Source organism: Anguilla rostrata, chromosome 2 (assembly GCF_018555375.3).
Source record: "Anguilla rostrata isolate EN2019 chromosome 2, ASM1855537v3, whole genome shotgun sequence".
In the NCBI taxonomy this organism is placed as follows: domain Eukaryota; kingdom Metazoa; phylum Chordata; class Actinopteri; order Anguilliformes; family Anguillidae; genus Anguilla; species Anguilla rostrata.
Window position 1 is genome coordinate 22,801,703 of NC_057934.1, and position 26,052 is coordinate 22,827,754.

The window sequence follows — 26,052 nt, forward strand, 5'->3', positions numbered from 1 at the left end:
GTGCTGTGAGCTGTGCTATACGTTGTGCTATAACTTCTAGGTCTGTATGTGTCATGGGGGCCTTGTGTGCTTGATGGGGAGACACCTGGATAATGTTAGTGCTTTGAGCTGTTATAAATTTTGCTATGACCGAACTAGCACTGTGTGAATGAGAGATCTGCAGGGAGATGTCTGGGTAGACGTATTACATGCTGAAGCGGAGGAGCTTAAAATATTAATCTGCATCCTGTGAATAATTCTGATGAATTTGTTAAATCACCTCTCTCTGCTCTGTGCTCCTCTGTACCGCCCTTCGTCCATCTGTACTCCTTCCTCGGTTCCTTCTCTCCTCCTCGGTCTAAGACCTCCCCAGTATGACAGGAATCATATCTAGGTCCTCTGCTTCTCCTGTGTGTACAGTACTGCTGCTTAACACAGGCCTGAGCTCTCTCTGCAGCAAGTGGCTGAACACACCCCAGCTTTTGACTGACACGCTCCCATCTAGACAACATTTCACTCTCCTTGATCCCGCCTTGCTGTCATTTCCACGGTGACAGTTTGCCGTGGGGGGGGGAGGCAGAAAAGCCCTGCTTTCTGTTTTCTGGGACAGATGACAGGCTGTGGATTTCTGCAGCATTCGGATCGATAATCTCTGTTCCTTCTCCAGAGTGCTCGAGTGCCGTGTTGTGATAGAGGTGGCACAGCCAAAACAGCGGGTCGATGGAACAATCCCTGGGGAGGATCAGTATGACCCGGCTGCAGGAAATGAATGTCTCATTCTCAGATCCACAGAATGAACATCGCAATTGTGAATTTTACACAAAGTTACACTTGTGATATCATAAATAAATCAGAATACCTACGGCAAACTTCTTACCTTTATACCAGAAGAAAGGTTAAGACTGTTGGCATTGATTCAATTTCTTAGCTTCATTTTATGGACTCACTTTTAAAAAGGCAAATGAGCAACAAAAATGTGTTCAGTTACCAGCCTTTTGTTTATCTGCAGTGCTTATTACTGTTCCAACACATTCTACCTTGAGTGCTTTGGTTGACAGAGCATTCACATGCTGGATTTTGACAACTGACTTACAAAATGTTGTGTGTTCACCCCACTCCCACCAATAAATTTGAATACAGGGTAGTGGTGGGTAGATACTGTATTCCTGACAGGGATTGTCAGGATAAACTGGTGTAAATGTGCCTTTCCATCTTTAACACTCAATTAAAGTGAATGTAAAAAAAGAAAAAAGTATGCAGTCTTTTTTATACACCTGACTGAAAGTGGTGGTATGGCAAATGCCCCCCAGCTACACTGTTTCTGACACACTAGGCACCCACTAATGGGTATTTTTCCCACGGCGCGCAGGCAGTACTGCTGCCGTGGACTATGCATGGCAAATTGTGGTTACTCACGGATGTTCAGTCGGACGCATGCGCAGGTGGTGCTTTGTTCAGTAGGACGCATGTACAGGTGGTGCCAGCTAAAATGTGTCTGCGGAAGTGAGTTGCGCCGTGGGTCTGGACGGTTCCGTGCTTGTTGTCAAAATGCCCTGTGGATGTGCTGTAGTTACAGGTGCCCGGTCTATAAGAAAGCACAGTTCAGCAGAATTTTCTTGCAATTTCATCCAGCAGCGGATTTCTGTGTCAGGCAGTGTTACTCTCTATGATGCTGGCAGATCCGGATCATATACTTTACTTCAGATAGCGTTCTGCGTATCTGCGACCCCTACTAGTCCATCATTCACCTTGTGGGTTGCATATTAAATGTAATAAAAAACACGTTTTCAATGTACAAAAATGGCAAGTTACTCACACATACAAAGCACGTGTCTATAACTATTGATATCAAAACGAGGGCAAGTTACTGTACTACAAACAATATAGGCTATCTTGCCTCACCGAAATGAATGAAGCTGTATTCCAAAGCAATGCTACCCAATGTTTTCTAAATTGTTTCAAGTCACTTGGCCCTGTGTGTATAAGCATATAGTACATGAACAAGCCATGTGTGTGGATGGGTTTGTAAGAGTCAAGATTGATTGAATAGGCCTCATTATGTCAAATTTGTATGGTATGTATGTATTTCGCTGTGCAGCTTTTCTGTTGAGTGAATTATTGTATGTTTCTTGGTATTTTGTTTTTCAATTTTAAGTTGCTTTATTGGCATAAAATACAAATGTAATTATTGCCAAAGCATACATATATAACATGTAAAATAATAATGATAAATGTAACAATATATAACAATGGCAGCATTTACAGCAACAGAAGTAAATCAATAAATATGTACATGTTTATATGGGGTGGGTGGTCACTCACTGTCCCTCAGGTTATGACAGGCTGAAATGAACTGTGCCGCAATTGGGACTGTTGATCCTTCCCCGAACAGAATTGCACATTTTTCTTCTTTTGATATGAAATTAAAATTATTTATAATTTGGGATAATATTTGGAAATAATCTTTTTCTAATTTGTAAATATTTTGTGCAAGTAAGAAGGAAGTGCATCTCTGTTTCCACCTCTCCTGTCTTGCAGTGACCACATATTCTCTCTTCTTTTGGTACCCATGAGTTTTTGTATCTGCCTATTTCAATTGCAAGCGTATGGTCACTGAGCCCGTACTTGGGCAGGATCCGTCTCTGCTTTGTATCTCTGACAGAGAAGAGATACTCTGCCTGTGTGTATTTTCTATTTAGGGCGCGATAACAATTCAGTTTATTTTGGGATTGTGTTTCTTTGTTCCAATGGTCCAGATAGGAGTTTTTGGTGTGTTTTATAATTTGGTTGATTTGGTTGGGCTGTTGTGAAGCAGTGCTGGTCTGGAGATGGTTTGCATTAGTATGTGTTAATGTTAGTCTAGAGAGGTTCAGAACCAGCTGACTGAGGATACTTTCTTGGGCTGAGCTCTTGGGTTTGGAGTGCCAAGAATTGTGAGGAGTTTGTTGGGCTCATTTTTAGATGTTCAATAAAACTTAATGCCCTTTTTTGAATTTGAATGAGAGTCGGAAATCTGCCTAATCCGCTTGTTAAGTCTGACAACGCGTGACACATTGCCATTTCTAGTGTTGGGCAGTAGCGTCGCTACAAGTAGCGACGTTACTAGTTTAACTACATTTCTCAGTAGCGTGGTGGTAGCGTCGCTGTTTTCTGAATCAAATAGCTTTTAAAGTTACAATCTCGAAGATTTCTGTTTCGTTCTCTTTGGCGGTACCAATGGCGAAAAGCAGTAATTGCAGGTGTGTTTTTGGACCTCCCTTCCCAGAGATCCAACCGGACCCAACCAGTGTCACCTGTGTGACGTCAGTCAGTTGGCACCGGGACAACGCCAACTATAACACTTACTATTTACTGAATAAAAAATGGTTGTTATAAAAGTAACGTTATGTGCACACTCATTCATTGTCTAACATTAGGCTAACTTAAGCTGCCTTTACACTGCTGAGCTGGGTTAAAATGCTGTAGCAGACCTGGGGTAGAATTAGTGATGATCAATTTCCACAGACGTTCTTTATCCACCTTTTGCCCGGTATGAACATCTTTACACTGCAGAGAAGAATTTGCTGGATTCGCTGTGACTCGTACAATTATGTATCTCGTGCACACTAAACAGTCTTTCTCGTGAATGTTGTGTGATATTTTTGAAACAACTGCCTTGCAGAATGTTAACGCTGGTGTTTCTGGTATTGCTAGCAAACTGTTCGAGAATAAAGCGGAGCTGGGTGTTAAATTAGCAATCAGAACAAGAATAATAAAACAAAATCAAAAGAGATTTCATCAAAAAAGGGCAAGGCTGAAGGACCATATGAGGAAGCGTAATAAAATAATAACGCTAATCCATACTGCTGTATTCTTGGAATTTTGCAAGTTGCATCCAGTCTCGTAGCAAAAGACAAAGTTAAACAATTAAACAAATACAGTACATATAGGAGGGAAGAGGTGGGGAAAAATGAGGGAACAGAGGAAAAGTTGAAAAGTTTAGATTACTCTGAAATATGACTTTTGTAGTTTTTAACATTGACCAGCAGGAGGGTACAACAAAAATGCAAGTCTCTACAAAACCAAAGTATGGTGGTTAATCAAAATGATTTGCTTGAAATTTATGTAGCTACTAGTACAGAGTGGGCCTAATAAAAATACCAGTTTTCAAACTGCCAATCATATAGATAGATAAAGTACTTTATTTATTACTTTATTAATTTGTATTAATCTTTATTATTTATTACTTTATTAATTTCCCAAAGGGAAATTAAAGTGGTACAGCAGCCTTTACATAAATAAAAATAAAAAACAATGAGGTAGGTAAAAGAAACAAATACAATTAAAGGCTGCATTATATACAATAAATAGACTAATCCAAATATAAAAAAAATAAATAGAATAGCTAAAACTAGAATAGAGACTAGAGAACCATAACTATAATATACTATTTGCTGTTCAATTATGTTAATATGCTACAGTGTACTACAATGTACATTAGTGCAAGTCAGGTGAATATTTCTATGGTAGTAAGGTGCATGACTGTCCATGGATGTTAGAATTAAGTGTTCATTGATACTTGAACAATACAGTATACACAATTGTAGAATTTTATTTATTTTGTAGAGGGTCCACCCATCTAAAATGGCCTCCTTGGAATGAAGTTGGTTCAGTGTAAAAAAAAATAATAATAGCTTTGATGTAGTAAACTACTTTTGCCATGTTGTTGTAGCTTAGCTTGCTACATTTCTCTGGGGGGTAGCTTCAGTGTAGTGAAGCTTAATTTAATGTAGAGTAACTGGTAGCTTAGCTCACTACACTTTCCAAGTAGCTTTCCCAACACTGGCCATTTCCGGGTCCAAACGCTCCTTCAGATCCCGAACCTGTGAACATTTTCATGATCACTTCCTTCTTTAGTGAGGCACCATTGAGGGTTAAAAAGGGTCTAAATTTTTTCAACTCCAATAAAATCAATGCTCTACAAAATCCAGCAGTCTAAAGCAGTTAAAACAGCAACATTATTCTTTCAATTTTGAATTGTTGTACGTCCCCTCCCCTTTTCAATGTCCAATGTCGCAGTAGATGGCAATGTTGAATCACGGTTCTAGTTACTTCATTTAGGGATGCCAACCATCCCGCAAAATACGGAATCGTCCCTTATTTGGACAGTAGAATAGGCGTTCCCTATTTAACTCCTGGCTACGGGACGCATTTTCATCCGTATCTTTGTGAACGATTCCGTTTGTAGTAGCTAACCGCTGTTTTGAATACAATTCAATAGTTAGCTAGCTAGCTAGCTAGCCGGCATAACAAGCATGCCCTGAGACCATTCTGACCTAAAACCCAGAATTTTAATATTGGCTAGGTGACAAGTGACGGCGAACCTATCATAAAGCTAACTGGCATTCAAACCCGGTTTCAGAGTGTCTTGGAAAAATGCAATGTCTACACTGCGAGACCGCAACCTTTTAAAACGCAAGACAGTTAAGAGTTATGGTTTCATGTAGTTTTCTTAAATAATGTAATGACAAAAATGACCAAGATTGGTGCTAATTATTGTATGGTATGAAACAAGAAGGAACTTTTTTTCTTGATAGAATCGTTGGTTTCATAGAATTCGACCAGAGGTTTTTGCTTAACAACGGTACAAATAGAAACCACAATTTTGCTTGACAACAGTAAAATAATGTGCCCAAACGGCCACGGAAGAATATTTCACTTTCAGGTGATTAAGTCGATAAAAATCAATAAATATTAAAGTAACCATATATAGTCATTGTTGGTAACCCGTTGTGTAAGTGGAATAAACCTCTCCAGGCTGTCCTTAGCTTTGCCTCGGCCGGATCACCACCCCTGTCGTACATTAGGCTATTTTCCAATAACGGGACAGCCCGTCGTGGTTTATTCCTTACTTATTCATTTATTCGTTCGTTTTTAAATACATAGGCTTACAGTCTCTTAAAGGACATAGCCCACTAAATTTAGCACCCTAGTTCTTGCTGGTAATGATATAGGCTAGTCTTTTATTGTTGACAGGTGATTCTGAACGTATCCAAAGGCTTTTGCAATGGAAAGTAGCATATGTCTGTTCCAAGCCCCTCCTTTACTTTTTGACATTTTCTTGTCCATGGCTTTAGTTGGCCATCTCACTGCTGCGCGCTACTTTTGCATTAGTCTAGAATGTTAACGCACATTGACTAACTTGGTTGTGATCGGTCAGTGAGCCCAGTTCCGGAACACACACGCAGCACGCTCTCATGCGCACCCAGAATGACAGGCACACTGGGAGAGGGCCGGTAAAGAGACAGACAGGGCAGGTAAAAACTTTATGGATTTTTTTTGACGGTCCACCGGCCCACCGGGATTTCTCCCGGTATGCCCGATGGCCAGTACACCACTGCCCTTGAGCAGAATTTGATTTGGGGGCTCCCCACCGCCTCTGCGCCGCCAGTACTATTGACTATTGTCAATGCTTGATCATTCGCACACCTACTGTAAATCTCACACACCCGTTATCAATTTTATTAGTTGTAGCTGTGTTGCTTATGTCATACATATAGTATGAGTTGATGGATTGGATGGTTGATGGAATAGAATGAGTTTATTTTACCAACATAAATTGTTATACTCAGCAGCAAGCAATTTGCAAGCAATTTGTACACATAAAACAACAACTCTTAATCTATAACTAGCTAATTAAGGCATAATGATATTGGAATATAAAAGCAAAGACCCCAAAATGGTAATGTAAATAATGTTAGGCTGTTCAGTAACAAGTTTTTAGAATAGAAGCTTATTTTCATTACAGAAATACATACGCAGCAACAAGTTATTATTACACAGAAGAAAAAACCTTTAATCTATAACTAGCTAATTAAGCCAGATTGATAGTGGAATATTTTACCAAAAATCACAAAATGCTAGTGTTAAATAATGTTATGCTGTTATCAGCATCAAGCTCAGTATACAAACACGAAAACGTTAGCTTGCTTTTATTTCAAACCAACTATGAATAGCTAGCTGTCTACCAGTTAAAATCGAAATTTCTCTAGAGTTTTAATCTAACACATTAGCTAGATTTCCCCCGTCAAAATCGAAATTTCTCTAGCTAGCTAGTTAGCTAGCTTCCTATTATACATAGAACTAGGTGGATTAAGATCAAGGCTATTTAGGGATGTTTAATCAAACGTTTACTTTCCTAAGACAAGACAAGATATGCTACATAGGCTATGTTGTGTTATATCCTGAGATGCAGGGTTCTTTTAAATCAATACCGATTAACTTTTTAAAGCAACTCACTTTATTTTCTCTTCTCCGTGCACACATAAATCTCTTTCTCTTTTGGCTGCCTCATTAAGATTGAACTCGCCCTGACCTTAGCGGTAGACTACCCTTTACATTTTAACCAATAAAGAGAAAGCGACCAACCAGACGGCCCCCTTCAACTCATTATGACCCCATACTTCAATTTGTTTTTAAACACAAATACACCACATGTTGTTAACTAACTAGCTAGCTAACGTTAGCTTCTGTTTTTTTCTTCTTTCTTTTCTCTGGTCCAGAAGGATAGCCTGTTCTTTTTTGCGACATTACTTTTTTGCTGCTTTTTCCATCGACGCAGAGGAGAGGACTGTAACCATCGACATATATACGTGTCTATGACTGTAACCATATGACGGTAACCTAATGTTAGTCTAACTGAGTGTGCTTGCATCAAAATGCAGTTAACGTCTTTTACAGTGCGCATGAAGCTCTGACAGAGGCAACAGGAATTGATTGAACCAGTAGTATTAGCTAGCCAGCCCGTTAATATAATATTGCGTTTTTGTATGATTACCATTGACATAATATAATATATCGGAAAAAAACCTTTCAAGGGCTCTTGGGGGCCCTCTGGCTTAGTTTGCTTATGCGTCGGGGTATGGGGCATGCCCCGCTAAGGCGTAACTTGGCTGGTTGGCAAAACTGCCATCCTAATCCTCATTTGAACGGTCTTTCTGCTCCACTCTTGTGAGTTTAACTATATTCTGCAGAGTTCTACACTCCCGAATTGGCAGTGGGGTTTGTGCATGGTTGCGGTTGCAGACATTTTGCCAGCCCGTTGACGCAACTAAATATTTTCAGTGTTGCAATTAATGTCATAAGGTTATAATTGGGCCTATTTTGAAACATGCCTTTTCTAGTTTAACTCCTCTCTAGTTTAACTCTAGTTTAAGCTCTGAAAAAATGGCGTTTCCTCTTCCAGTCCCCGTTGCACGAGCACAGTCAACATTTGTGAAATAATGGACGCTTGACTCTACACCATCTGAAACAATTAATGTGTAAAATGGTAAATGGACTGCATTTATATAGCGCTTTTATCCAAAGCGCTTTACAATTGATGTCTCTCATTCACCCATTCACACACACTCACACACCAATGGTGAAAGGCTGCCATGCAAGGTACCAATCAACTCATTGGGAGCAATTAGGGGTTAGGTATCTTGCTCAGGGACACTTTGACACACCCAGGGCGGGGGATCAACCCGGCAGCCCTCCGACTGCCAGTCAGCCGCTCTTACCTCCTGAGCTATGTCACCCCTAGGTTAGTTTTATTTGGGAAGTTTTGGTTTGTTTGGTCAATTATTCCACTACAAAATTATTCCCGTACAAAACCATGATCACTGTTGCTGTCTCAATGCTCAAAAACTGATTTCAAATGTGATCCTTTTTGAAGAACTAGCCAAATTATGTGTAGCCTAAATATGTACCTTTGTTCACGTGTGTCAATATGGAATTAAACAAGTTTAAAATATTTTAAATACGCACTTCATTACTTCCATTTGAGTTTTTGGATGGATAACTGCCCCTGATCTGACCACAGTTAGCGCTGCAATCATACTCAGACCAGGGCTATTGTTAACCCCAGGGTGGGTCAAGAAAAATGTAGCTGAAGCGTTTTGTGTCTTACATTTGACCTGCAAATGTTTACATAACTGAAGTATATTCTTTTTCAACTATAAAATTTATTGTTATAGTATTTGAATTGAATATTGCTGTAGTTAGACTATAAAGGGCTGGTCTGAAACTGGTTGAAAGGAACATCTTGTGTGCCTACAGTTTGTCATTTTTTGTTTATTGAATTACACTGATCTGCAATAGCAATTAAAGTCTAATAAATCTGTCTTTCAGCTAGCTTTTGTCTAATGCATTCTCATTGGTACTGATAGGAATTTGCCTGTCAGGCTCATAGGAGCAACCTATTCACATTGTTGGTGTGTTTTATAAGGTTATATAGACTATATATAGACAGTATCCACTGACTAGTTTATCAGGTTCAGGTGTTAAAGGCAATTATGGGGAATGGAGTGGATGGGAGCTGTTATGTCATGGTTCAATCAAAGTTTTGCTTTTGAGGATTCTGTTAATTTTTATTTAAATAGTTTGAATTAAATATAAATTATTTATTCATATTTAAAAACCTTTCTCCTGGGAAACCTAATTGTAGGCTACTTACAGGGGTTAAGCTGGGGGTGGACCAAGCGGCCAAAACCAGACTTCCTGGTTTTGTTGTTCCTGGTTGCTCACTAGCCCCACTACGGTTGGCTCCAGTATAGGTGTTTTCATATCCGGTTTCCATGTAAGTCTATGGTACAGATGCGGTCAAAATACAAAGTCAACAATTTTTTCTCATGACAACAAATAGTCACAATATGTGTATTTTATTCGTCTTATGACTGTCCATGGGTCGATTCCATGATTTATTGTGTCATTTAGGCACTGTTATAATATTTGTTGTGGACCAATGAGGTACAGTTTGCGTCACTTCCTGATTACTACAGAGGACTAAGCTACACTAAGGGCTACAGTCTATGGTCACTGGGGTGGGAGGTGGCGCCTCTTGGCCTTGACATTGCGGCTCCGACCACGGTCCACCTGTGCGAAGTCAGAAAATGCAGGCATCCCATTTCGTTGTGATTTCATTATGGCGCGTGCTATTTACAGCTGCACTAGACGACCATAAAATAATTCTCCTCTTAGGTTTTTCGGTAGCCGAGTCATTTTTACTATTTCCTTTAGCCTACTTAACCAAATAATTAGTTGGCAGAAAGCGTAATCAGCTTGCTATATTTGGTAGTCCAGTAGCCTATGCTAAAACAGTTCGCAACTTCGGCTACCAAGCCATTTGACTAGCTAGCTAACCCTAAGCTGCAAATATTCAATCTGTCAAACGTGTTTGACGGCTTGTCAATCGTGTACATTCCGTAAATGTCTACCTGGGCCATGCTTCACGCATGTGACAAAGCTACTATAATCCCTATAATTTTGGGATAAACACTGCAAAATTTTGTTTCACGAAGCGAATTAAGAGTCTTAAGGTTTAAAGTGCGTTGTCATATTTACACGCCTGCAGATCAGTTATTAAAATACTTGGTGGGTCATTCTACAGAAACGGTGGCATTCCTGTCTCTCACCTTTACAGCAAGCAAAATACTTTAAATTGAATTAATGATCACATGTAATATATATTTTTGATTAATATAGACTGTACTTATAATAATAAAACATATTTGAGTCATGTAATGAGAAATTCTTGTTTTTTAATCATTTATATAAAATAGAAAGTGCAAGCAATTTGCTTGTCACTCTGACCATGTATCGAAGTTTAGTGCCATATTTTGAGTTAAAAAAAATTATTTTTCTCCAATTTAAATGTCATAAAGTAAACACAAATGTCACATTCATGGAATGGAGAACTTAATAAGCTGAAATACCAATGAAATATTATAAATAATATAACGGTAATAGTGGTCACCCCATGTCATGTCATTGGTGTTACTGCCTCACAAAACTTTTATTTTGAAAAAAATTTAATGACTTTTATGAGTAATTTATGGTTCAAGAGGTCATTGGAAGAAGTGTGATCAACATATGCACATGGTGAGTCTGCTGTCTCTCTTCATTTGTTATATATTTGATGATTTATGTGTTAATTCTACATGAGGCTTTTAAATATGTCATTGGTGTTAGTCATTTCATAGGAAGGGGAATTAGCAATAGATAATAGAAATGGGTTAAATTAGATATTTGAATGATTTTAATATGATTGAAGACATGTGGTTTGAGGTACCGCGGCGTCCATTTTGTAAAAAAACCATTCGTTCGACAAATTGTCATTGGTGTTACCGTCATTGGTGTTACTACTCCTCCTGGTAACACCAATGACAATCAGTAACACCAATGACATTCTTTTGTAAATGAGCTTTTATAAAAGCTTCAACATAAGTATTTAAAGCAAAATAGCACATAGTTTCTTTTTCATAACTTCCTATTATTATTGTTTTTGTTAGGTATGGCGAAATTGAGTGCAGCTGAGAAGCAGAGGCTTTATAGACAGCGCAGGGATGCTGACCCTACACGTAGAGCAGAATATTTAGTGAAAAGGCAACAGGGTTATGCTAATGATATAGCAACAGGAAAAAGACAGAACATAAATGATCTCAGTGAAAGGGCAAAGAGAGGTCAGCGCAAGGCATGGCGAGTCAACCAGGCAAGACACAGGCAACACATGAGAGCAGGAGAGAGAGTCTTGACCCCCCCATCATCTCCAGGGAGTTCACCCAGCATCTCAAGGTAGAACTGAAGATATTGGGTCTCATTCACTATTATTGTAAAGTGGTTTGCATGTGCAGGTAATTTCTAATTAGCATAATACACGCCCCAGAAAAGCCCATATAAGGGCTTCTTAGAGTTGCTTAACAGAGATTCAAAATCAAAAGATAAACCAAAATAAACAATTGAATATCTTTGCGTATACACCGTTAGTGAATGAAACCCATTATGTATATAGGAAATTACAAGTGTATTCAAACAAACCTGGAATTCAGATATGTTGCCTTTGGTTTTTGACTGGTGGTATAACAAGGGAGAACTGTAGTTAATAATGAGATCCGTAGAACATTGTTTGAAGCTAAACAATGGAAAAAAGCATCTTCCTAACTCATGATTGGTTTACTATTCTGACATATTGCACCAATGTATTTGACAGACAACTTCAACAAGGAAGGAGAACATGCAGGAGAAATGTACAAAGGAGGCAGAGGAAAGTTCAAAAGTTGCAAGATAAACTTGAGCAAAGCAAACGACAATGCAACAGGTACAAGAAGCGTTTGTCCCGTTTACGGGGTCGCCTTGCAAATTCCGAAAGCCCAGGAACGAAGACAAAAGTGATCCTCCAAGGTTCTACAGTCCACTCTCCAGTCAAGAAAGCTCTAAAATTCCACTTTGCTCTTGTTGGAGATTTAAATGAAAAGTACAAAGCAGCCAATAAAACAAAATCAAAACAGGACTTTGCAAACATTCTGACGGGAAAGCTGATCAGAAAATACAAATTCCAGCTGCTGTGCCAGAAGAACATTGGCTTCTCGTACAAAGCTTGGAGAAAACCAATGATCAACTCTCGAGAAACCACCACAAACAAGAGGAAGACTGTGAGACAGTACTATCTGAGAGATGATGTCAGCAGACTGACCACAGGAAAAAAAAACACAGTCACTGTCCAGAAGGTGAAGAAACAGAGGAGGTTACTCTGTGACTCTCTGCTTAACCTCCACAAGAAATTTGTTTCTGAGCATGGAGAACAGATTTCTTATGCCTTCTTCTGCAGGCAGAGACCCTTTTGGGTTGTGACACCAAATGAGCAGGACAGAGAAACATGTCAATGTAAGTCTCATGAAAATCTGCAGTTTATGGCAGATACACTGTACAGACTTGGGCTTTCAGAGTCAAAACACCTGGATGATATGGTTGACAGCACTGTCTGCAACAACGTTGCAAAGTCATGTGCATATGGCGAATGCCAAGAATGTAGACTCACCACATATCCCCTCACCAAATCACCATCAAATGGTGTGGTAAATTTAACCCAGTGGTGTCTAGAGAAGATTGACCATTCCAAACCAGGTGAAGAGTCTGAGAAGACAAGTACAATCACTGTCAAAAAAAAGTGCCAATAACAGAGGATGAGCTTGCTACCCAGTTTCAAGATAGGCTCTTCATGTTTCGCAGACACATCTTCAACATCCGGTGGCAGTACAATGCTTATAGAAATATAAAAGAGAACCTGACCTCCATGGACTGCCTTATACACATAGATTTCAGTGAGAACTACACTTGCAAGTATGCAAATGAAATCCAGTCTGTGCACTTTGGGGGGTCACATCAACAAGTGACCCTCCACACTGGTGTTCTCTATGTGCAGGACCAGCCCCCCATTCTCTTTAGTACGATCTCACCAAGTAGAAGGCACGACCCAGTAGCCATATGGGCTCATCTTGACCCCATCCTGGAGATGGTGAAAAATCAGTGGCCTGATGTCCAGCACCTTCATTTCTTCAGTGATGGCCCTGCCACCCAGTACAAGCAAAAGGGCAATTTCTACATGATTTGCTCAGAACCTCACCAGAAGGGCTTCCCCAAAACTACATGGAACTTCTTTGAGGCAAGCCATGGGAAGGGTGCACCAGATGGGGTGGGGGGTGCATTAAAGAGGTCAGCCGACACCTTAGTCCGTCGGGGAAGGGATATTCCAGATGCACTCTCTTTCTTCCAGGAGTTAAATGACTCTGGAACGCAGGTGAAACTGTTCTATGTAAGTGAGGAAGATGTTGAGACTAGGGCACAGAAAATGCTAGAGGTACCTCTTGTTGCAATAAAGGGGACCATGAAAATGCATCAAGTTTTGAGCATCACACCTGGCATCCTCAAATACAGAGACATTAGTTGTTTCTGCCAGGCAGCAGAGGGCGTGTGGGATTGCCCATGTTACAGTCTCCAAGAAATCATTGTAGGAGCTGTGCCGCCTAGAGAAAGTGTCCCCTCTGCCCCACAACAACAACACCGACCTGATGTCATTGAGGCTCACCATAGCGGGCAGTGGTGTATTGTGAGGTATGATGACCAGCCATACCCTGGCATTATACTGGAGGTGGAAGAGCACAACATAAAAGTGAAGTGCATGCACAGGAATGGAGCAAACCGGTTTTTCTGGCCAAACCCAAAAGAGGATGTAAACTGGTATGGGGATGACCAGATAATGTGTTTCATGCCAGAGCCAGTTCCTGTGAACAAACGGTCAGTTCAGGTTGACCAGAAGATCTGGACATATGTGGAGGGTCAGCTGCATGTGTGACTACAAGTGAAATACCAGTTGCTGGAAGCCTAAAGTTTATGTAAATAAAATGTTTGTTTACTTGTGTTCTTATAAATATGTTTCACAGCCAGGGTGCCTGCCATTGTAGTAGCCTACAGAGTCTGCTGTATGCCATACAGATGTTTGGCAGACAACTAGCTGGCTCAAACAGGATGAACCAGTCCAGCCCAATATAACACCAAGTCATTGGTGTTATAATGTGTCACTGGTGTTACTGAATGTTTGTTTGGTGATTTGATATTAAAGGGGTCATTTTTGACTTTATAATAATTTTGTGTTTGTTGATTGTTGCTTTATTCGTGAGTTGGCATTTTAAGGATAGTATCATTCAATTTTGATACTGTCCTTCAGTTATTGTTGATATTATAGCAAAAACCTGATGGTGTAAATGAAAAAATGTCACACAATACAACTTTACACATACCTGATTGAAATAAATAAATAAATAATAAAACATTTTTCTTTTAATTATTACCAACCTACTATGTCTTTGAGTATATGTGCAGATTGAATAGAGAAATACTATTCTGATGAGCTTTTAATGTTGTTTTTGGTATAAGTAACACCAATGACAAAAAGACGGCACAAGCATTCTTTGAGTGAATGTATAAAAATAATTAAAATACATTAAGCTTTCATATTTGTGGATTGTTAAAGGCAAGAGGTTAATTAATATTGTACAATAAGTTTTGATTAAGTAAAATGAAATGTATTTCAAGACATGTTGCAATTCCAAATGCCACCGTTTCTGTAGAATCACCCTGGTAGATTTGTTAATCACCGCTGACAGTGTTAATTTTTATTCGGTAGAAAGTGACTTGCGAACGATGGGTCAGCTAGCGTCACCCAGCAAGTGAACACCACAAGGGCGATGGAGTAGCTAGTAGCAGTCACTGGCTCATTAACTGACTGTGGCGAAAACCTACGACGATAACTTGCTCGGTTAACAGCAGGTCTACCAGACAGTTATACGAAAATTAGCCTAGTCAAATCGCCAGTAGCCGACACATCTCTGATTGACTGACCATCAGTTTAGTCGATGTTCTTCCCCTGGTTCATATTGCTAATGCGTGAGCTAACCACGGATAGCCTACCTAGCTCACTGGCAAGCTGATATGCTAGCTAAGCATGTTCGTTTTGCTGAGAAACATAAATTGAAGATAACTGAACATAATTGTATTATTAATGTCATACATATAACGTGATTACATGACACAGTACAGTCACGGATGGAAATTAAACTCCGTAAACATTTGATAATATATTTTAAAACATAACGGCAGACAGTCAGCTAGCCTCAAGTTCGTTCAGGTTGATGAGCTTTTCCGCACCGGACTGTCAATCACATTGTAAAAATCACAAGACCGCTTAACTCTATGGTTTTGGCTCCAAATCGACAACATGGCCGCGCCCGCCATTGAGCTTCAAAACGTGTTTTAGAGACCCATGGAGTGTCAATGGGTGACGTCACAGTAGCTTTGTCCATATTTTTTACAGTCTCTGGGGTGGACGTGGATGGACAGCATCCACCCACCTTTGGTAAATAAATAAATAAATAATTTTGACCGGCAGTTTTACAAATAACTATGACAATCATATCCATTTTCGTAGTCCAGTCCATGTATTCCCTCTAGCCAGTTACTCGCTCAACCAATCAAAAATCCGAAGAAAAAAAAACTCAGGAGGAACAGTCATTTATATAGACAGGCACAGAAAGAAAAATGTCGTTGATTGTCTTGATTGTTTGGAAACGGGCAGGGTAGGTAGTTTCATTAACATGTAGGCTAATTTCATCTATGCAAAATTTTAAAGAGAGATGAATAAACAGTCCCCATGAATGCCGGCTATTATTAACGGCAACTTTGATTGCTTGAGCAAAATCAGCAGGTTGCTGGTCAGCAGCTAAGCTAGGATTGAATATTTCCCACATAGCCTATAACGTTTTATTCAGCGGCGACTGTTGAGCTGAAAATCGGTGGGGCGCAAAACTTTCCTTTATACTAATCATTGATCTCAACCTGTTTCCATGAGTAATTATCCTTTATAATCAAGCGTGCCAACAATCGGATTAATCAAATGGTAAGTATCGTAACATACAGCGTCTTCATACCGTGTTAGAGGGATTAAATCATAAATTCAATTTATCCGTTAAAAATGCGTTTTAATCACCAAGTAGTCTACACTTAACAAACAAGATACACCAGTCTGTTATATACTGTTAGATTTCAGAATAACCCAGCAAAAACAAAACCTGCAGTTCAATTTTGTTTACAATCTGCGCATTGCAGATATTTTCCATGAATACGAGTGCGGAGAAAGAAGTGCATGGTATCCGCAAACAATGTTGATTAAAATGTGCACAATTTCGTACTGAGAATGAAAATACATGTAGGCTATAAGGCCCAGGCTACTCGCTAAACTGTCTATTTGGGGAGAGCTGGCTATATATGATAGTATTGAGTAGCCTATTTTGTGGATTAATTGCATTGGTACTCAGTGAAAATTGGCGGAAGATTCCGCCACTGCTTAGTGATTAAAACTGATTTTTCTAAACTGAATTTATCATTTAATCTCCCTAACACAATGCGAAGAAGCTGTGTCCCTTTCCAATTGATTAGTCAGATGTTTGCATGCTTGTTAATCACTAAAAATTAATTAAAACAGTTTGAGATCAATGATTAGTTTAAAGGAAAGTTTTGCGCCTCACCAGTTTAAGAAAGATGGATAAAGGAGGAAGAAAGTGAGGACAAGAGGAGGATGACCGATTATTTTTGTGGGTAAAAAAAATTCTCAGCATGAATGACACTCAATAAACCTGAAATATATTATGTAAAAGCTTGCATCAATAGTATACATTCTTTTTAAAACATTGTTTTCCTTAATTACAATTATGTGCACAACTATTTTGAGCTGAGACATTCATTGGTTTGTACCTTTTTTCACCCACCTCCCACCGGATCTCAGGGTCCACCCACCTCCCAAATCCCAATTTAACCTCTGGCTACTTGTAAGCATGCGGATGGGTCTTGCTGGGGGAAGCCCACCTAAGGGTACCGTAGCCTGTGGTACAGGGCAGTAAACTGAAAAACTGTCCTGCACACTGTCCCCAAAATAAATTACTCCAGCTGCTTTTTCTGCTTTGGCAAAACAATGCAATATGCTCATTATTCCATAAATATTTGATCATTTAAAAAATAATTTTGCGCTTGTTGGCTGACCGTACTCTGCTCTGTGTGTTTTACAGGGTAACTGAGCCGTCAGGCTTTCTGACGGACGGACCAATCAACTACAAATACAAGACCAAATGCACCTGGCTCATTGAAGGATAGTGAGTACAAGCTAGTCAGATGTGTATACACTTCCTGGGCTGATCACAAATATGTACCTGTTCACCACCTCAGCCAGACAGATATGGACGTACCCTTGCACTCACTGCAACAGACAACCAAATTTGTGATTGTCCATAACCTCAGCCTATCACAGATTAGAGCCCACCCACCCAATGTCTCATCCAATGGCAGATTTGTACAAGCCCACTTATCCACTATTTAAGGCAATAGCATATATGAACCTGCCTCTGTCTACATGTAGTATTCCCTCCAGTCAATCACAGGCACCCCTTTGCCTATTCTGGCCTTTTACTCACATCACCCCTCCCTGTCTTTTCAGCCCAAATGTGGTTCTGAGGTTACGGTTCAACCATTTTGCTACAGAGTGCAGCTGGGACCACATGTACGTGTACGATGGAGACTCCATATACGCCCCTCTCATCGCTGTTTTCAGGTGAGTGCAGTATATCTCCGTATCCATCTCTTGCTGAAAATGTAACTGCTTTTTAAAAAAAATGTATTAAGATGAGTAAGCAGACTGTGTCACAAATGGAGCTTGGATTACTGTGTAGAAAATGTCATGGTGGGGATTCAAACCCCTGGCCACATAGGGGGATTCGTATAGGGGTTGACAGCCCAGCGGTGTCGTACAGCCTTGCCCCCAGGAGGCCTGTAGGTGTGTGAGTGGACAGGTGCTCAACTGACAGCCTCATTACAGCCAGGTTACCTGCAGAGACTGGTATCATTGGTAGTCCTGCAGAGACTGTTATCATTGGTAGGGTTATTACAGTCCTGGTAAAAAATAGGAATAGGGCCCACGTAGAATGCCCCTCGTAGAATGAGCCCTCAGGCCTGCCCTGCAAAGGAAACGTCATCTCTAAGCAGCGGCTGTCTCACTGGCTTGTGGAAGCTATTGCTATGGCATATGACTCAAAGGGGATAACACCCTCCTTGGGCCTGAGGGCTCATTCTACGAGGGGCATGGCTGCATTGTGGGCCCTATTCCGTGGGGTCTCCTTGCAGGAGATTTGTTCAGCTGCAGGCTGGGCTTCTCGACATACCTTTGCTAGGTTCTACCGCCTGAACGTCACCAGGACTCCGGTAGCCCACGCAGTTCTCTTTGTGAAGCTCACGCATCTGCCCTCACCTGCTTTGTGTTTAGTACTTCCTTACATGGGATGTGCCAGACACGCCCTCCCCTCAATGGGAGAGGCTGCCCTTGCTGGCCTGACAGTTTCTCACCTGTGAGCGTAGGGCAATCTGGGAGTTGTCCATATCTCCCCATAGGTGGATCTCAGAACGAGATGATGAAAGAGAACCTTATGTTACTAATGCAACCCCAGTTCTCTGAAACATCGTGTGGAGAGATCCACCAAGACTGCCCTGCTTGCCGCGCACGAGAAGTGAATATGTTCACTGATGAGTAGTAGCGCTGCAGTGTCCTATATGCTCTTACAGGAAGGCGGTGCCTCCTGTAGCATTGGACGCGCTACTGTCTGTCAGAGCCAGACTTGGTGCATGGGATGCTTCTGAGGAGTCATGACCGGATGTCATTCCCCATAGGTGGATCTCTCCACTCGATGTTTCAGAGAACCGGGGTTACGTTAGTAACCTAAAGGTTCCTTCTGTTTCGCAAATGAATAATTAGAGGCGTAAATCAGATTCAGAAATTGATGAAGAGTGTTACATTAGGCCATCTATCAGTCATGATCATTACGTAGGCTTAAGATCATGTCTGCAGTGTGGTATAAAGCATTTTAGTTTTACAAATGGGTGTTTTTTATTTTTATTTTTTAATTACGGTGAAAAGGAGACGTGTCTTTTTGATTCCTAGTTCCCAACCTGCTGCCAGTGTGAGATGATGCATACCCCTAAGAAAGTCAAACCGATTTTTCAGAAAACAGAGTCTGACAATTTATTTTTAATCCATAATAGCATAAATGCTACAGTATAATCAAATAATATATAAATTGCTGACTTTCCAGAACATAAGAAAATAGTGGTTTCCTTTAATACATGTTAAAAAATTAGCTGCTTCCCTCGGCAGGTGATAACTATCATTGGGGAGAAAGGATCTGTGTAGTTTTTGGCCAATCCTGTTCTGTTTCAGGAACATAAATTAAAAAGCAATAAATTAATGGGTGTTCGATATTCATTTTAAAAAACGAGAATCCATTGGTCATTCGTATTGCTGACTGATATTAAACATACAATTACATAAACTGAACTAGCTCTCGATTTTAAAGTTTATGGTATTATGTTTGGTTTTTATTATTACAAAAAGGCTAGATTTTTTAATAATTGCTCAATTGACTTTGGTTCGTATTAAATCGTATTAAAGAAAACAGCTGTTATTTTCTGATAAGTTAGGTAGTGTCAGGGTGCATGGGGGGTTTGGACCCAAACGCAGAGGGGGACAAACTCAAAACTCCAAAAGATAAGAACAAAAGACTTTACTTAAGGAAAAGGTAACAAAGGGAACAAACGGCCTCGCAGGCAGCTCTCAACAAACGAAGGAAAACTTCAAAACACAGGAACAAAGAAAATCCAGAAAATCCAAAACCACAAGGAAACCAGAACATGGGCAGGAACACATGGAGCAGGTACATGAGAAGAGGCTTACGCACAAACACAACCAGACATAACCAAGGATCCAGCACCTGAGTCAAGGAAGAGGGAAACTTAAATAGAACAGACACTGACGAGACACAGGAGGGCACCATGAACAATCAGGCCACAGAGAGGGCAGGGAAAACGAGACAACCAAGAACCAATAATAGGACAATTGAAAACAATCATACAATTACACAGGGGGAACAGGACACAAAACAGAAGTGCCGCCATCTGGCGGCCCAACAGGGAAAACACAGACAGGAACACAGAACCATGGCAGGTAGCCTATTTATATGTTGCTATTTGAGTAGCATTTATGAAATTGTGAAAAATAAACTGTTTGTTTGCTGAAAAATCACCAAAACCGGCGATTGACATCCCTGTTAGGGTCTTACGAATTTTATGTTGCAAACTGTTGTAATAATTTCTTTTTTTAAAAGAGAGTTACCAGATCCATACAAATATTTGAATGGCTTCTATGCTGATACCAACCCAATATCAGCTGGTATTAGGGCTTTATTTTTTAATGTTAATCTTAAAATCACAGAGCTAAACTCATTTTAAGATTGCGAATCACCCCGAAATGCAATGCGGCATGACGTCAAGTACAATGAGGAATGTGGCCATGTAGAATAGTAGAAGCCGTCCTTATGAGGAAATATTACACTCTGCTGCCCTCTACTGTCAGAACCCCACATCCATTTCCTTCTGGCCGGCATAACTGCCGCGGCGCTGGCAAACATGTCATCTGAAATCAGTGACCACTGTACCTGCAGAGACTGCTATCATTGGTAGAGTTTACTGCAGAGACTGGTGTCATTGGTAGATTTACCTGCAGAGACTGGTATCATTGGTAGGGTTACCTGCAGAGACTGATATCATTGGTAGATTTACCTGTAGAGACTGGTATCATTGGTAGAGTTACCTGCAGAGACTGGTATCATTGGTAGGGTTACCTGCAGAGACCGGTATCATTGGTAGAGTTACCTGCAGAGACTGATATCATTGGTAGAGTTACCTGCAGAGACTGATATCATTGGTAGGGTTACCTGCAGAGACTGGTATCATTGGTAGTCAAGTGCAGAGACCGGTGTCATTGGTAGAGTTACCTGCAGAGACTGGTATCATTGGTAGGGTTACCTGCAGAGACTGGTATCATTGGTAGGGTTACCTGCAGAGACTGGTATCATTGGTAGAGTTTCCTGCAGAGACTGGTATCATTGGTAGAGTTACCTGCAGAGGCAGGTTTCAGTGGGCTCTCAGCATGAAGGAGGCAAAGGTTAACAATGTTTTTCATTTCTCTTGTATCCTCATTAACAGAATCAGTGAGTTGAAAAATATTCAAACTTTTAAGGATCAGAAAATTCTGCAACAAGTCTGGTTTAAGGATGTAAAATTGTGTGACTGCTTTAATTTAATTCATTGAGATTTGGGAAATCCTACTTTTGCTAATTCTCAGTAATGAACATTGTGACCTTTCCATTTAATATGTGCTTTCATCAGTATGTGAGGATAATTCGGCCCAGTCTGTCTTGGGAATAAAAATGGCCCCCAGTGTTTCTCAAGTGCCCAGAACAGTCGAATCAAGAACTGTAGTGACGCAGATCATGTTCTGGAGTAGCAGGCCTGGTTCTCTGTGCTGTTGTAGCTGGCCTGGTGCTCTGTGCTGCTGTAGCAGGCCTGGTGCTCTGTGCTCATTTAGCAGGCCTGGTTCTCTGTGCTGCTGTAGCAGGCCTGGTGCTCTGTGCTGCTGTTGCAGGCCTGGTGCTCTGTGCTTCTGTAGCAGGCCTGGTTCTCTGTGCTCGTTTTGCAGGCTGCTCGTTTAGCTGGCCTGGTTCTCTGTGCTGCTGTAGGAGGTCTGGTCCTCTGTGCTGCTGTAGCAGCCCTGGTTCCCTGTGGCTCTGTAGCAGGCCTGGTTCTCTGTGCTCATTTAGCAGGCCTGGTTCTCTGTGCTTGTTTATCTGGCCTGGTGCTCTGTGCTGCTGTAGCAGGCCTGGTTCTCTGTGCTGCTGTAGCTGGCCTGGTGCTCTGTGCTGCTGTAGCAGGCCTGGTGCTCTGTGCTGCTGTTGCAGGCCTGGTGCTCTGTGCTTCTGTAGCAGGCCTGGTTCTCTGTGCTCGTTTAGCAGGCTGCTCGTTTAGCTGGCCTGGTTCTCTGTGCTCGTTTTGCAGGCTGCTCGTTTAGCTGGCCTGGTTCTCTGTGCTGCTGTAGGAGGTCTGGTCCTCTGTGCTGCTGTAGCAGCCCTGGTTCCCTGTGGCTCTGTAGCAGGCCTGGTTCTCTGTGCTCATTTAGCAGGCCTGGTTCTCTGTGCTTGTTTATCTGGCCTGGTGCTCTGTGCTGCTGTAGCAGGCCTGGTTCTCTGTGCTGCTGTAGCTGGCCTGGTGCTCTGTGCTGCTGTAGCAGGCCTGGTGCTCTGTGCTGCTGTTGCAGGCCTGGTGCTCTGTGCTTCTGTAGCAGGCCTGGTTCTCTGTGCTCGTTTAGCAGGCTGCTCGTTTAGCTGGCCTGGTTCTCTGTGCTGCTGTAGGAGGTCAGGTCCTCTGTGCTGCTGTAGCAGCCCTGGTTCCCTGTGGCTCTGTAGCAGGCCTGGTTCTCTGTGCTCATTTAGCAGGCCTGGTTCTCTGTGCTTGTTTAGCTGGCCTGGTGCTCTGTGCTGCTGTAGCAGGCCTGGTTCTCTGTGCTGCTGTAGCTGGCCTGGTGCTCTGTGTTGCAGTAGCAGGCCTGGTTCTCTGTGATGCTGTAGCAGGCCTGGTGCTCTGTGCTGGTGTAGCAGGCCTGGTTCTCTGTGCCTGTTTAGCTAGCGTGGTGCTCTGTGCTGCTGTAGCAGTCCTGGTGCCCTGTGTTAGTGTAGCAGGCCTGGTGCTCTGTGCTGGAGTAGCAGCGCTAGTTCCCTGTGCTCCTGTAGCAGGCCTGGTGCTTTGTGTCGGAGTAGCAGGTCTGGTGCTCTGTGCTGCTGTAACAGTCTTGGTTCTCTGTACTGGAGTAGCTGGCTGCTTGCATAAAACTACTGAGGCTAAGGTTGCCCTTAAAGTTTTCTGTAAGGAACCCCTTATAAAAAATGGCTTGAAACTTAAGTGTTTCCATAATATGTAGTAGGATAACCCTTAGTGTTCGTGGACATGTTCGCCGGTGGTTCTCAATCCTGAAGTTCTTTCTTCTTACTGAGTATACTGCCAGCTTTAGACCTACGTTTTTCCCTTGCGTCCTTAAGAAATCGTTAAGATTCCCTATGTGTAGCCAAAGTTCAATGTACTCGTGTCAGCCAAATCTTATGTAACATTTTGATATATTTTCCTCCCCCTGGGACAAGTTATTCGCAAACATGGCATTAATTTCCACTGCTATGCAGTTGACACCCAGTTGTATCTATCAGTTAAACCTGATGCAGTTGTCCAGCTGTCAAAGATCAAAGCCTGTCTTATAGACATAAAGGAATGGATGACCCAAAACTTTCTCTTGCTAAACTCCGATAAGACCAAGATAGTGGTAGTGGGGCCCAAGTCCCTGAGATGCAAACTATCTGACTATATGCTTAACATTGATGGAATCTCCATTACTTCAAGTGCTGTAATCAAAGATCTTGGTGTTACCTTTGATCCAAATCTTGCATTTGATATACATATTAAAAACATCTCTAGGGTTGCTTTTTATCACTTGAGAAATATCTCAAGAAATCGGAAAATTCTGTTCTTACATGATGCAGAAATGCTAGTTCATGCTTTTGTTACTTCAAGATTAGGCTACTGCAATGCTCTTTTGTATGGATGTGCAAATTCCTCTCTGAAAGGGCTCCAGCTAATTCAAAATGCAGCAGCTCGTATTCTCACTAGAACAAGGAGATTCAAGCACATCAGCCCAGTGTTAGCATCGCTTCACTGGTTGCCAGTTAAATTCCGAATAGACTATAAGATACTACTTCTTACCTTTAAAACCTTACATGGGCTTGCCCCTTTGTACTTAAATTATTTACTTCTTCCTTATATTCCCTTACGAACACTCCGTCCGCAGGGTGCAGGCCCCCTTGTTATTCCTAGAATAGCTAAATGTACCATAGGTGGTAGAGCCTTCTCCTATCGTGCTTCCCTCCTGTGGAACAAGTTGCCTGCCCATGTTCGGGGCGCAGACACTATCACCTTATTTAAAGCTGGCTCAAAACATATCTTTTTAGTCTCTCCTATATTTGAGGGGCAGGAGTGTGTGGCGGGCATAGCTATAGAGTCTCTGGTGGACTGAGCGGTTAGTGCTGTCACTGGATCATCATTGGTAGTGCTGTTTTAAGCTGAACCGGTCATGGTCTGGTGATAACTGTCTCAAGCCTGCCCTCATGGCTGCGTTGGCCCCTGCCTCTGTTTCCCTTAGCTATGCTGCTATAGCCTTATTCTGCCGGGGTTTTCCTTATTGCACACAGGCACCTCTGTCTCTTCTGCTCTGCTTGCTAATCTACCTTTTGAACCCCCTAACAATGTTTATTTTATTTTATTTTTTTTCTCATTTTCCTCGGCTCTGGGCACCTGCCCGGAGCTCTAGCCCAAGTCTGCTGAGCACCCCCCCCCCCCCCCCCTGGCCCGGAGCTCCAGCCCTAGACCAGCTAGACCAGCTAGAACACTCCCGCCTCCTGCCACTATTGACTTTCCATAACAAACCGGTGCCTGCCCGCGGCAGATGGGTTCCCCCTCTGAGTCCGGTTCTGCTCAAGGTTTCTTCCTGCTATCAGTCAGGGAGTTTTTCCTTGCCACTGTTGCCCTAGGCTTACTCTTTGGGGGCCGGTTCTCTGTAAAGCTGCTTTGTGACAAAGCTCCTTTGTTAAAAGCACTATGCAAATAAAAATTGATTGATTGATTGATATATTTAGCAGTAATATTTTAGTATTTTTTATAATCTCGTCCACCAGGCTTTTTACAACACAATTTCTTTCAGTGCATGCACACAATTTCACTGCCAAATTTTACCACTTGTCAGGAAGGCCTGTTTCACAGGCCAGGGGCACTGATACTGCTCCTACAAAGAACACACAGCCACGAAGAAAAGCTAAATGAACCTCACTGTAAACACGAACGTGGTGAATAAAACATGCTGTGTCTGCAGCGGGAGTTTAGGGGCCTGGGGTGATGAGGCCTCTCTTCCAGTCAATGGTGATGAATAACTCCTCTCTTCTCGTGGGCCTCTCCGTGGGGCGTGTCTCTTTTTCTGTACACTCTTCTTCTGTGGTTGGTTTTGGCAGGAGTGAGACAGTGCTCCACAGGGAACAAACCTCGACAAACTGAATTTATTGCCAGCAACCATACCACCACGCACTCTGCTCCTGCTGACTGGCTGAAGCTAAGCAGGTGTGGGCTTGGTTAGTACTTGGATGGGAGACCACCAGGGAATACTGATGGAAGTGGTGTTGGTGGGCCAGCAGAGGGCAATCTTCCCTCTGGTCAAATAAACCCCAATGCCCCAGTGCAGTGATGGGGACACTGTGCCGTAGGAGGTGCCGTCTTCTGGATAAGACGTTAAACCGAGGTCCTGACTCCCTGTGGTCATTAAAGATCCCATGACATTATTCGCAAAGAGTAGGGGGTTCCCCGGTGTCCTGGTTAAAAATCCCAGATCTGGTTCTCCAGCCACATAATCATCCCGATTTAATTGGCTAAAAAAAAAAAAAGTTCTATCCCTCCAGTGGAGCTGCTCAGTGGCCAACAATAGAGGATTGTGGTTGTACTGGGCAGCTCCCAGGTGTGAATGTGTATGAGTGTGAAGCAGGGCGTTCCTGCAAAAGAGCATCCGTGCTCAGTGAACCTACCCTGGGTAAATAAAGGTTAAATGTAAAAAAATAAAAATAAACTGATCTGGATTTCTAAGTCCTGCTCCTAATAAAGCTTTGTTGGAAGTCTCTGAGAACTGCTTGACTGGACAAGAATACGTTTTTATTTCTTAGGCTGTTTGTCGTTGAACTTTAATGCAGTGGTGGTTGATCTGATGAG

General features: G+C 41.8%; 1 protein-coding gene across 3 annotated transcripts in view; it reads left to right on the forward strand.

The window, feature by feature from the left end:
- Positions 1–26,052, forward strand: part of atrnl1b (attractin-like 1b) — a 268,072-nt gene that overhangs the window by 53,639 nt on the left and 188,381 nt on the right. For all 3 annotated transcript variants that reach the window (XM_064321326.1, XM_064321328.1, XM_064321327.1), the window contains exons 2-3: positions 17,394–17,477; positions 17,819–17,932. In XM_064321326.1, coding sequence (XP_064177396.1) covers positions 17,394–17,477; positions 17,819–17,932 — 198 coding nt within the window. The remainder of the gene's footprint in view (positions 1–17,393; positions 17,478–17,818; positions 17,933–26,052) is intronic.